At 40.8% G+C, this 13876-nt stretch overlaps 1 protein-coding gene across 4 annotated transcripts in view; it reads right to left on the reverse strand.

The window, feature by feature from the left end:
* The window catches only part of LOC108498682 (calcium-binding mitochondrial carrier protein Aralar2), a 77857-nt gene extending 64197 nt beyond the window's left edge, over window positions 1-13660 (reverse strand). For 2 of the 4 annotated variants that reach the window (XM_017817675.1, XM_017817679.1), the window contains exons 1-3: window positions 13544-13570; window positions 11313-11327; window positions 7577-7591 (exon numbers count right to left, since the gene is read on the reverse strand). In XM_017817675.1, the coding sequence (XP_017673164.1) occupies window positions 7577-7591; window positions 11313-11327; window positions 13544-13555 (42 nt within the window). In that variant the 5' untranslated portion in view covers window positions 13556-13570. Of the gene's footprint in view, window positions 1-7576; window positions 7592-11312; window positions 11328-13543 lie in introns of all 4 variants that reach the window. The other 2 variants (XM_017817677.1, XM_017817678.1) reach the window with 2 other exon arrangements.
* Window positions 13661-13876: the final 216 nt, after the last annotated feature.

Raw genomic sequence — 13876 nt, forward strand, 5'->3', positions numbered from 1 at the left:
TGATCGAGCATTTTGAAATGCAAAAAATTAATGCTTCACCTCAAGAATATGCTGAGTTATCAATCAGTGGTTACACCTCAAAGCTTTCACAACCAGCCCAGAAAGTCTCCAGCGAACAGATAAGCCAGGAGACCTCACACTGGTATTTATTATATACCCCTTTGTTTGATCAAACTGTGGGTCACGGACAACACAAAGTAGTACCCCCAGGCTTTCAAAAGCCTCATAAGAATTGTAGGCACATAATCTGTATAAAACTTCCTAAAAACATTGAAGGAAAATAAGTGAATTTGGCAGTCTTTCTGTGAATACTTTGCTAAGCTCCTTCCATCATTTTCAAAAGTTCAGTGCCCTCTTTCCCTCCTTCTCTCCCCACACATCCACAAGAAAAAGGGAAAAAGCTGGTTTACTATCCTTAACTTGTCAAAGGCACACAGAATAAGGAACTAAGTGCCATTTCAATTATACAGGATTTGGGTTGAATGTTTACACACTTGAGAATTAAGTATTCTGGTTTGGGCTATTCTCACAATTGAGATACTGAAGCTGTATGTTACATGTTATGGAAAATCAAAAGCAAATTGCAAGAGTTTTACAGTCACTATCATTTTCTTTACTCTGAGAAGCTCAAAACTTTTGTAGTATAATGTTCACAATGCAGAAAAGACTGAACCTGCTGCTTAACACCAGTCAGTCTTGAAAGAAAAGATGCAGATTGATCTAGGTCTGTTAACAGAGCAAAAGCAATTGCAGAAAGTTTGTTGTTGCCATGTTTTTCTTCCTTTTGAACAGCATCAACATGGGACTAATTCATGATCTTTAGCAAGTAGTTTCCAGTTAGACTGACACACAATGGCAAGCAGTCTTAGACAGGTGAAGTGACAGGAAGGAGGAAGGCTGACTTGATGTCAGTGACAAAAACTATTTTAATGGAAATGTGAAATTATTCAAAAATTTCTTCCCCTAAACACGTGAAGATTTCTCCAGTCAAGTTCAGACTGCACAATGGGTTGAGAGCAGGAATCAGGCAGACGCAGTATTTTTACATACCGTGGTTTTTCTAATGGCTTTTCATACTCAGTGCCTCACTTAAAGGTTTCTTCTGTCAAAGATCTGTTAAATGAGTGATGTTTCATCAAATAGTAGTTGTCAAACATGATAAAGACCTACAATAATAAAATACGTGACCAAGAGGTTTTAGTAGCCAAGGATCCAGGGAAGAGTGGAAATAGATTGTATTTCCAAGGCACAGAAAATGACAATAGTAACAGCTGTTTGTTCAGAAATACAAATTTTCAGATCTTTTCTATCCTAAATTAAGATCTATATACCAGGTCATGCAATGGATGGATGTGACAGGGAAGTCCCATAACAAAGGACAGATGATAATGCTTGACTTCTTCTGCAGAATATACTTTTCAATTAAGTCCTTTAAGCAGGGAGACTCCTGCCTTGCTACTGATATGTGGCAACATCCTAGTCTCTCTTCCCCCAGTTAAGAGCACATACCAGACCCAGACTTGACCAAGTAGATGTAGTGGGCATCTGGCGTAAAAGAACTGCAGAAAAGATGCAAAGCAACACCACAAACACACAAAAGTACTAAGAGGTATTAAAGGGGGAGATTTCATTTCTCAGTGTTGGAAACGATAGGCGCACACATTTGAACACACACCTCTAAACCAGAGCTGCATGCACAGACATAGAATGTTTGTGTCATGATCCCACTGACAGCCCTTTATGTTTTGGAGATGTTACCTGCATTTTGATTAACATCTATCAGTCTTTGATGAAAGATGTAGTCAGATGGCACTCAAGCTAGTCCAACACTGAATAATTTTCTCTAATTTATTCCTTTAATACCATTCTAATTTACTGCTTTACTCTGATGAAGTGCGCACATCTGGTAACTTCCCAGAATTAAATATCCATTGGCTGAGGCAAAACCCCAAAACCCCAAATAAATGATGATTCTACTGGCTGAGAGAGTTCAGGTAAGTTGGGATAAGAAACAGCAACTTAAATATAAAGACAATTAGAATGTCTTCCTCCTACTAGCTGGATGATTGGCATCTGGCTTAGGATCATCCTTGTGAAAGCATCCTCCCCTGTCAACTAAGTGCACTTTTAGGCAGTATGCAAACACTATCAGGAAGAAGGTAGAAAAATGTGTGCCCTTCCATATCCTGAAATCTACAGGCATTTTTCCCAGTACGCAATGTCAGAAAGAAAAACAAAGCACAGAGAGTGGTAGTTATTTTTCTCTTCTCATCTCCTTGCAAAGCTAGCACTAAAAAAAGACTCCAACCTGCCACAGCGCCTTCTTTGAACCTTCCATTTCCTGTTAAGTTTAAACTTCACTTCTCAGATAGAAATGAAGGTTGGCTCCAGGAAAGAATATTTTTAAATTCTCAGTGAAAAAAGATCAGAGACTGAAAAATGTGAAAAGATAAATACAAAATAGCACATGGAGCTGGAAAAATCTGTGATCAATGACATTTTACATAACAATTTGAAGTCCAGTAAATCAATTTCAATTACAAAGGAAGTACCAACAAGATCACAGTGTCAAAAATAGAAGGAGAAAGAATAAACTCTATTGGGGAAATGATAAATGCAATTCAAATACATCAAATCACTGTTCTCATTCTTTTCCTAAAGTTTTTAGTCTAAGAAATTTGTTCAACTATATAAGAAATACTAAGACTTTGATCCCTCACACTTCCCTCCCTGTGCAGTTCCACAACTGCTCAGAAATGTTATACTTTAAATTTGCTTTACAGCTGTTCAACAGCCATGGTTTTAATACTTCAGAACAGTAATTACATAAAGACATCTGAAGGAGGAGGGAAAACAAGGTCTGCTTCTACCTATTTATAAAGCTGGCAAATAACTGTAGTCATCTAGCTACACAACACCTTCTTCTGTATTCCAGCTTTGGAATTAAGGTTACTCTTTCCAATTCTTCAGTTGCCCTAATCATCAAGGCCATAACAATCATAGTTGTAAAAAGCACATGTATTACTCTTCTGATGGGGTCCCATCAATGCAAAAATAGCATATAAAAGCCTTGAAATTTTCATACTGATGGATTTTTTTTTAAAAAACAGATTTCAAGAGTTTCAGAGTATATTATCTTCACATGGGACTGATTTACAGTGAGACTTGAAGATTGGAAAATAACTTAAAGACTACATGCTAATACTCTTCAAGTAAAAGTATTCTCTTGATATTTCTATTTTGAACAGAAGACACAAGCAAGTTCCAGCTATATAATCTGTGGTTAATCTCAATATAATATAACAATAGTTCTACAGATAACTACAGCTCTAGGACTATCATCGCTGGTTCACCAAAACTTACACCTTAGCAGGTGAATTTAATTCTGTATTCTGGCAGCTTTTAACAAATAATATATGCTGGTCAAAAAGCACTTAATGTGCTTAAAAAAAGTCAATTTCTAAAAGATTCTTCTTCAAATTACAGTATATCATTTTCGTATATCAAATTTGTATATCAGTATATCAATTTGCCTCCCTGATCAGTCTGTTTTGCTGTCAGACAGTCTGTCCCAGATACCCAAGAGAGGTGCTGGAGCAGTACAGTCTTTATCTGCTTTCTGTGAAGCACTGCACTTTACAAAAGAGATGATCCTACAGGTCTTAATAAAGACACATGTTTGTGTGTCTCACTCCACATTAAAACAAATTTCTTTAATCCAACAGTATGCAATATGATGCTGTGTTAACACCTTTTTTCATTATTTGCACCTGTTTTTAATCAAAGAGAAGTAGTAATATTTTAAACAGCACTAATATGGCTGGGAACTCTTTACCTCTCATAAGGAGAGTCCGTAATAAAGAATTAACAGTTTCAAGAGAGGTTATCTGTCCTATTCATTGCAACCACAGCCACCTAAAATATTAACAGCATGAATGCCAAAAATGTGGAAAGACTAAGGAGACAAGACAGGCTGAGTGAAGAGCAAAGAAATATTGTCACTCAAGAATGGAAAAGTATTTTAGAATAACTAAAGCAATCACAAGTTGCAGTAGTACTATTTATTACAATAAACTCAGATTGGCCAAGTTTTCCAAATATGATATCGGGGGGGAGGGGGAAACAAACCAAAACAACAAAAAACCAACACAATGATAACTCCCATAAAAGGTCTCAGGTATCTGTTCGCAGAGGAAGCTCCCTCCAGCTCTGATCCAAAGTCTTTGAGACTGGGTCTTCTGCTGAAGAGACAACCCAAAGCTATTTATGCTAAGGCGGACTGGATGATGAGGAACAAAACTGAGGTCATGTGGAAATCATAGTCATAAAGGCAACAGTAACCTCAAACACAAACACGTGAAATCTCTCTGTAACTAGGTTTTTAATTTTGATCTCTATATGTTTTGATATGGATAATTCATAAAATGTCATAGTGCTTAACAATTCACATATGTATCAATGATTCAAAAACTACTGACCTAAGGAAAAAACCACAAATTACTGCATGGCACTCAAGGTTTCTTCACCTTCAGCACTAAGGTCATCCCCCTTTAATTTCTCACATTTCTGAAGAGTTAGGATTTCATTTCTGAGAGTTAGGATTTCATCAGCTGCCTGACTCCTACAGAGTAAGACTGCAGTCATCTTCTGTGTGTGGTGTTGAGCTAGGACTGATCAGCAGTGTTAGAAAAACATGTAGGAACCAGAGAGAATAATTAAGGCAAATACAACTATAAACTTGCCTAACACAAGAGGCCAGTCACTCCTTCTACAGCTAAGTCAGTTCACATTTGAATATATAAATAAGCCAATCAGAGAAACATCTTTTTAAAACAAAAACAACACAACACTACAAACCATTCACAAGGGCAGTCTGAATTTTTATTTCTGCTTTCTTGGAAAATTTCTTTTAAAAATGTTCCTATCAGTCCAGTTCCTGGAACATATAGAGAAAATGGGACAAAACACTTTCAAAGAGTTGAGTATAAATACTTAAAAGGAAAACAATGACAAAGTTTTCTTGATATTTCCGGTCCATTTTTCACTTTCTCTCTTCTGAACATTTAAACTATTGCCCACTGGCATTTAAATAACTAGTGGATAATTAGTTGAACAATTAGTTCTATGACAACCTCACAGTTTTGCCTATGTAATACTTACAGTTATATCCCCATGGTTATATTCTTGTACCATGGCTCCTACCTTTAGGAAAAAAGTCCTGCCCATGGGATGGCTATCCCAGCATGAATCAAGCATGAAGGGCTGACAACAAACAAAACTGCCTGATACCCAAGCATAGAGCTAATTTTGGTAAAAAAACCCTGCCTTCTGCTGAGAAGTGGAAAATGCAAAAGTATCTATAAATGCAAGGCAGTAAATAGTCCTATAGTGGTCATACAAAACCCTCTGCAGGTTTCCAGCCTAATGTATTTCTGTGCTCAGAGACATCCACATAACTCTTTAAGCTGCTTTGCTGTGAACCATATTAGAGAACTGATCTGATTTAAAGAAACAAAACTAATATTTAAAAAAAAAAAACAACTGTCAGTTTTTGCTAACTCAGTTATCCCCTATAATTCAACCCAGCACCCTTACATTACTACTGAATTATCCAAGTCAAATCACAGCTTCATGGCTACCACTGGCTTTTAAAAAATGCAGTGACCTGGCAGTTCAGGAAACAAACAGCTCCACACCAACCTAACCAAAAGAACAGCTACACCAAGTTCAGCCCTGGCATCAGAGAAGAAAGACAAACAGCCCGGTATTAGGAAGCCAAAACAGGCAAAGAACCAGTCACAGAGATCTGGTCTAGCCTAGCCTTGGACTCCAAAAAAGAACCAATAAGCTCCTAAAACTATGGAAGTAGTGATGATACTAAGAAGATTTTAAAATTATTTTAAAAGGTTTGGCTGTCTGGGCACAAGTCTGCCAATCTCAGTGTGCTCTCTACAAATAAAACATGTGTTTGTGTATTTCCAAACTCCACTTTGACCCACTTTGAGGGTCAGATGCATTAGCATCCTCCACTACCTCAGTCACAGCATGATGCAAAAACCATTCCATACATGAGCAGAAAGTCACATGCAATTTAAGGTTTTCACCAAGGTGCACACCCAGCACTGCCACAGCCCTGCCTGAGCATGTAGAGACATTTCAGATATGCTGACCCTGCACCCCAGCTCCAGCCCAGCAACCACACATGCAACATGTCTAATGTGCATTGGCACAACTGTAGTAAGCATCAAGCACAGCAACCCTCCAAAACTGTGGCAGGTGGAGGTATCATTCATGCAAAATGCATCAACATCGCTGGCAACAGAGAATCCAAATGTCCCCCCTCCCAGCTGGGTACCCTAATTGCTAGAAACTGAATCAGGTTCTGGCCCACTTGTCTGTCCTCCCACTCCTTGTATTGTGACTACACAACAGTCCTGCCTGAAACAGAGGTGCAAACCTTGCCATTTGAAGGTCCTTCTGGGACATTCCTATCTTTTAATTTCCCACTGGCTGCCTTAGATGCTCTCTAGTCAGCACACCGGCTGTTGTGGTACCTATTCCTAACACCTCAAGTAGGTTTCCTAATTCTACTTCCAAAGTCAAGTGGATAAAAAAGTTAGGCATGTAGATGTTAATTTAAAGAGCACCAAAAAGTCACCTTTGCCTAAATTGCAGGTTCAGGTTTTCACATGGCCAAGAGTAAGCCAGAGTGCAAGGCAGATCTCCAAGGATCCAAAGAGTGGACCTTACTGGTCAGCATAAAAACACTTTTTGCAGGCTGCCTGGGCATGCAAAACATTATAAGTATATGAATCCAGCAGCTGACATTAGGGACCTCACAAGTATCCAACAAGAGGAATGTGATTAGTCCTGCAACAAGCTGTATTTCTTCTGTTCCTTCTCTACAGTTTAGTGTACAAGCATTTATTTCCCCTCTCTCTCTCAAATATTTCTTTTTTTCATCTTCAGAGAGAAAGAAAAATGCCAACAACCCATTCCTTAAGAGCAATTTCATCCTTTAACATGCTGGATTTTGTGCAGGTCAAGTAACATTTTTGGTAAAGAATATAATTGCAATTACATGTTTCTAAGAACTTGTAAATAGCATGACATTATTTGAAAAATTTATGAAAAATGCATTTACAGTGTTCCTTTAAGTGTTTTCACACAGCTTCAGTTGAAATTGCTTTACTCCAAAGCAATTGAATATAGAGTATTTTTATAAGGACCTCTTTGTCTCCCTGCAAATGACTGAAATACAAATACCTTCCAGACAGAAAATGCACCAGAAAATATGCAACCTCACATTTTACTAGCCATAGTTATCTAGCACCATAAAACATCAGTTGCTCTTTCTGAAGATTGTGTTGTAGCTGAAGGAAAACAGCATTATTAGTAAAGCCAAGTAGTGCACAGAGGCCTTATGCAAGTTTAGGTTTGGCACCATACAAACATACAGGCTCTATTCAGTATGATAAAGCCATTCTACAGCCAAAGCAGTGGCAATTCCATAGATAAAAAGCAAAAATGAAGCAGCACGTTCATGCCATCTTCCAGGAAATACAGTATCACGTACCTCCTTGTCATACTCCTGGGACAACATAGATAAATAAAATAAACATTGGCCTAAACAAGGTGGTCAGAAGACACATTGTTACCATTCAGGGCTGTAAGCTTCTGCACATTACAGCGTGAGGAGCAGTGCCTTTAACATATTGTTTGAAGCACATTTGGAAATGCTTCTCTAACCTCCTGGTACCCAAAGCTGCATGGAAAGAGGAATTCATTTCCTGACTTGGTAAGATCCAGGTAACTTTAAATACTTTTCAGCAGGCATCACGAGAGACAAGACGTACACATAACTACCAGGTCTAGTAGCACTCTCCTAGGCTGTACATGAAGCAAAGTCACCCTGCAATTCCTCTTACAGGGACAACATAACAGAAAAGAGCAAGTTTCAAAAACTTGTTAAAACAAGTGGTAGTTGCAACATGTGATGCTATCAGTACATCTCTAACACATTGAAGACATATAGCAACCTCGTTCATCACCTCCTCTAGCCCTCACTTTGCTCTGAGAAAGAAAGGTGGGGGGCAGGGAGGAAATAGTAGTACAAAGAAACAGATAAATTCAATTGAAACAAAAACCTCAGTGTAATAAAGCTCCTTTTTGGGGTAACCCAGTGTTCACTGTAGAAGAGAGCTGTATGGACTTCTTCCATGGCAGAGTCTCTCCATGAGTGCCTTTCCTAGGATTATTCTTGCCAGTTGGCCCTGTAAACTGCTGTGTGTCTTGTGAGACTAGGACTCAAGCATTCCTCCTAAGAGTAAATGTCATAAGCAAAGACTTAAGTAGTAAAAGAAACCAAATGAAACTAAACACATAAACAATGGCATGGAGGACAGCAATGGGGAGTAAATTATTTGGTTTCTCCTCTATTTCAGCTGCAGTCATCATTCATGCTACTTTGCACTTAGAGAAGGTTTGAAGTTATCAGCGCTCATACAAATTCAATGTTCTTCTATCAGGCAAATGCTGCTCTCTTAAGGTATCAAGATGCAGTAATAAGTCATAAGCAGCATAAATACATGTTTTTTCTGAGGGGGAAAGTGGAAAGAAGAGTCTCATGATACATATAGTGTTTAAGAATTTACATACTTCTGCACAATTCCAAAATATAACTACACATCAGTAAGCACCACTGGACCTGTACAGACTAGCAACAGGACTGTCCATGTGGATATTACTTAGTGATATCACATCCAAAAAAATTACCACAGTACCATTAAGTGCTATGATGGTATTAAGTCATGTACCATTAAGTACACAAACTCAGTTGTGCTTCAGGTAAACAGAGATGGACCTCTCCTTACTCACCAACCACATTTCTCAAAGAGTGGCTGGAGCCTGTCCACAAGGGACTCCATTCCTTTCATGGACACAGTAGCCCATCATGCTAGAATCCCTCACCTCTTCCTTTCTGAGGGCCCAACAAATTCATATGCAGTGCAATGCAATTCTTCTCTTCCATTTTGATGGAGGAAGGGAAGAATGGCATCACTGAGGGCAAGAAGAGCGAATCCAGTCTGTTCCCAGGCACATCCCACCCTACTGCTAGCACAGGGGAGAGAAGCATGGGAGAAGGAGCTGAACGAACAGGCTCAGTGGAGCTGCATGATGCATGAAGGGACATGCTGGGTGTGCATGATAGCAAAATTATCAAAACAGTATGGATGCACCAGCATCCGATAGTTTCGGCACTGTTTGGAATTATGTTCACTTGGACTTGCATTGCCATGATGTCTGCATTTGAACCATCGCTTATCCAAACCTCACTAATTCACATCACCGAGTGCAAGCACTGGATCATTTCTGCAAATAAAAAGGCTTGTACAGTCAGGGCCTGAGGCAACTCCAATTAATTCAGCCAAGGTGATGCATACTGCAGGACTGGGGTGTTCAGCTGGAAATGTCTGACTATAATAACACCAAGGCATACAAGGAGCCTGTGATTGGGATTAACTGTTTTTGATATGGTTTAGGATTTTAGAGGTAAATATGGCAGTAACCAGAAAGAACATATAACTCCACTGATACAGCTTCCATAGTAAACAGTTCCAGAAAAACACAAGAGGAAAGAAAATTAAAAAAACCTGTTAAATACATGAAAACTGCAAAATAAATTTTCTTTACCTTGCATTAGAACTATCCCAAATATTGTCACATAAGTCAGCAACAAATCTCTTTGTGTTACATTATGTATATATTTCAGACAGTCAGGCACTTGTTCTTCGAAAGACTTATGCATGCACATAAAATTAAAGCGTGCAAATAGTCTCACCAGGTACTGATATAAGGTTCATGCCTTCACTTGAACAGCCATTTTACAAGCTTTTTTAGCATGCAATATTTATGTTCACTTTGTACATAAGACAACAATTTTAAATCTGGGTAATACAGGTAACCAGTATATGTCCAATGGATAAAAGTTCACACACGCACACGAAAAAACCAATTACATCACAAGTAGAGAGATACTCCACAGTATTTAAAAATTAACTCTTGTATCATTACTATGCAGTTCAGTACAAGTATTGAAATTTACTCACATGCTATTCATAGCATAGATGAAGTTTAATGGTGTTCAAGTGCTTCCGTGCTAGGCCCACTGTTTTTACAGTTTTCTAGGCTTTGATTTATGTCACAAAATTATTTGAGTTTGGAATTTTCATTAATGCAATTTTTAACTGTTTTGAATGCAGCTTAGTGGTTATGAAATACAGTTTAAAAATATTATATATACTAGCTCCCATTACAAAAATAAGCTTCTGACCTTAAGTTGAACAGACAAAGTAGCACAATAGCACAGGCAAAATCAGCTATAGAAAGAAGTCTCACAGAGAAGTATGTCAGAACTTCCCACTGAAAATATGTTTATATTTTACCAAGCAGTAGGACTTTAAAAAGACAGCAAGTCACAATTTGCACATGCATGAGACAACAGCTATGTCCAGAACTGTGTAGCAGTATAGGGATCAAGGGTAACTGACAGTCACTCAACACAAACATTTAATTTTGCTGAAAAATACACACCAGGTGAATGGCAAGGGGCATTAGCTAGACTGACTCTGTAACTTCTCTTTAGAACTATCTGGCTAAAGGGCAGAAAAACAACATTGTGATTGCATTGTTAAACACTCAAAATGAAGAAATAAGCATGACACAGTATATAAAACATTAGTGCTTTGTACATGCGTTGTCATAAAGATGTTCCACATAGCCTATTTTTTGCACAATGCAGAAATAGAAGCCAGCACCTAGGATGGCAATTTAGTTACCAATGGAGTAATAATCAACTGGAAAATCTCACCTGCGGTTTTCACTGGTAATTTGTGTGAATACAATTTACAGCCGAGTTTTCCCAAAACATTTTCAGAAAATTTTTTCAAAATTTAAGAAAAGACACTGATGTGCAACATACATTGTTTGAAACATTGTATAAGTTGCAAAACATCGAGTAATATACAACAAAGAAAATTAAATGGGACTGTAATGCCCATTTCTTGATACCTGAGTGCTTAACTACGCAGCCTTAACAGTATCCCGTTTGTGTTTTCCTTTTGACAGATTGAATTCCTAGAGTCTGCTTAAAATGTCAACATTTGAAATCTTGCAAGTGAAGACAAATTACATTCAATCCCAAATACTCATATGGCCAAAAGGGTATAATTAAAAAATTAAAGGAAGCAGTCATGCAGGATACTGGCAAGGAAAAGGTACTGAAGAAATTTTAGAAAAAGCATTTGACTCACCAGTCCATTGTTTGGCTGAGGTGAAAAAGGCAAACATTACTGAGATGCATCAGTGAGGAAGTTAGAACACAAATCAAGGCCCATGCCTGCAAGCACATGTGAGTAACTTCAGGCCCAGAAGCTCTTTCCGTGGCAAAGTTATTCATATGTGTGCTTGCAGAACCTAAGCTCAGATGTTACTGTTAGAGCAGAAATGCTACTTACATTTTGCTACTGATCTCAATAAAAATAGAAATTCACCTGTGTTTAACAGCAACTGTGTCAACTCAAGAAGACAAAAGCGCCTTGAGGTCTCACAAGGTAACACAATAATTGATCCATTCTAGCTGCTCCCAGTTTTTTGCTGTGTTGTTTTTTTTTTTTAACATAAGTCACTCAAAACACATCTAAGCTTCCAAATGGAAGCCTTCTTAGGTGTACAGCCCCTATGTGAGGGCTGTACACCCTACGGCACAAAGTGCTGTATCTATGTTTTGCAATGCACCAAGGTTGCTCATAATGCTAGGATTAAGCCATTATTCTTTTTATTGGATATCTCTCTGCCAAGCCTGACGTCACCCGAAACGTACAATATTCAGTTCAGTGTCTTGTTAAGTGTTGAGTCTTTCCAACACATGCTTGTGTAGATTTTGGAGATATGAACTGCGTAATAAACCTCACTAAGAGAAAAAGGACACCATGCAAATGTGTAGAATGGACCATGCATGTTTACCTGATTAGACAAACACTAACTATATATACAGTATTATTAAGGTGTATGTGACTAGAATGGATTCAAATAGATTGCCAGTTATGAACTACTGCTTGGAGGGGAAAAGGTAAGTAACACGTTTATAAATTCAGTGAATGGAAGACTTTAAAGTCTTTAAACACCAATAGTTTGGTAAGATGTAACTGATATGCTGTGTGTATGGAACAGTGGGCAATCAAAAATAAAAAAAAAGCTAGACAGGACAGCTGAGATTTACAAATAGTAAACGCAAGATCTGGGGATGATTGTTTCATATATCCTTGCAATGACGAATCACATACTGCTCAATTTATTATAACAGCATGCTGTTCAGATAACCTAAGTTCATACTGAGGAAGGTGCTGACAGGAGCAGCTCTGTCATGCACTCACTGAAATAAAGGAGCATACAAATCCAGCCAGACCAGGCACATGTGCTGCATTGAGTTGTTTGAGGATGCTTTGTGTTCTGACGTTTCCTCAGTGTATGCTTCATCACAGATGTCAACAAAAGAAGTACATGGAGTAATTTCTTTTTAAAGTCTCAGTATTCAAAAATGAAACGTAACAAAAGTAGTTAAGTTGTGAAACGCCAACACTAAACATAATTTTATCTGCCATTTGATATGGCCTTGATCCAGATAATAGCTAATTTTTTTTTCTGGGATGAAAGTGTATTACTAGGCAATTAATTAAAGTATTTCAATTAATTTATCCTTCTGATCAGCAAAAAAACCTAAATAGCAGGTATCAGCCTGACAGGAGAGCACTGAGTAGTGAAAAGGGTTGAAAATTATAACCAAATGAGGAAAGAGAAGGTAAAAATGGGTATATATGGCCAAAATGGGAGAAAAAGCAAAAAGGGACTACGGTGCTAAGGCCTGCAAGCAGGACAGGGCCAACATCTGTGCCCACTCCCGGACCCGCCAGCCACTGTCCCGAGGACCCGCTGCATCCTCTCCAAAAACGTGTGCGTGTGTAACATGTGTGTGCGCGTATATTTATGCGCCTCTACATTGTGTAACTATGCGCCCGGCGGGGCTCTCACTGAGGCACTGCCGGGCCCAACAGCGCTCGGCGGAGCCGCGGCCGGGCCGGGGCGCGGGTTCCCGGCGGCGGGGCAGTGTGGGTTCAAGCCGGCACCGGCACTGGCACCGGGACCGGCAGGGGCACGGCGGGACGGGCACCGGCGCGGGCAGAGCGGCCGCGCAGTGTCATTGCCGCCGATGGTGCAGCGCAGGCAGAGCGCAGGCCGCTGCTCCCGGCGAGGGCAGGTGCGGACCCTGCCGCGCCGGCACCAGCCCCGCCGGCTCGGGGGGCCGCCCGTAGCCCAGCCCCGGCTCCCCCGGGGCCGCCGAGCCGCGAGGAGGAGGAGGCGCCACCGCCGGGTTTCACCAAGGACAGGCCCGAGGTCAAGCCCGGCAGCCGCCCCGCCGCGGCCCCTTCCCCGCCGCCGCCCGCGCCGCCCGCCGCCTCCCCGCCCGCCGGCGGCGGTGCCTTACCTTGGCAGCCATGCTGTGCCCGGCGCGGCCACCCCTTCCCGTCCCTTCCCTTCCTCCGCTCCCCTCCCTTCCGACCGCGGCGCGCAGCTTCCCCGCCTGCGCACCAGCCCGCCAGCGCCGGCCGTCACCGCCGCTTTCCCAGGCAAGGACGGGGCGCCGCCCCCGCCCGGCCCCGCCGCGGCCCCGTGATCGCCCGGCACGGCCCGGGCCGGCCCCGCGGGTCCCGCGCTGGGCGCCGGGCGAGGCGGCGGGAGATGCGGCCTCGGCCCCGGCGGGTCGCCGGCGTTGCGGAGCGAGCACTGCCTCACCCCTGCGAGGGGACCCGGTCGCCCT

Source organism: Lepidothrix coronata, unplaced genomic scaffold (assembly GCF_001604755.1).
Source record: "Lepidothrix coronata isolate B3197 unplaced genomic scaffold, Lepidothrix_coronata-1.0 Scaffold62, whole genome shotgun sequence".
NCBI lineage: Eukaryota > Metazoa > Chordata > Aves > Passeriformes > Pipridae > Lepidothrix > Lepidothrix coronata.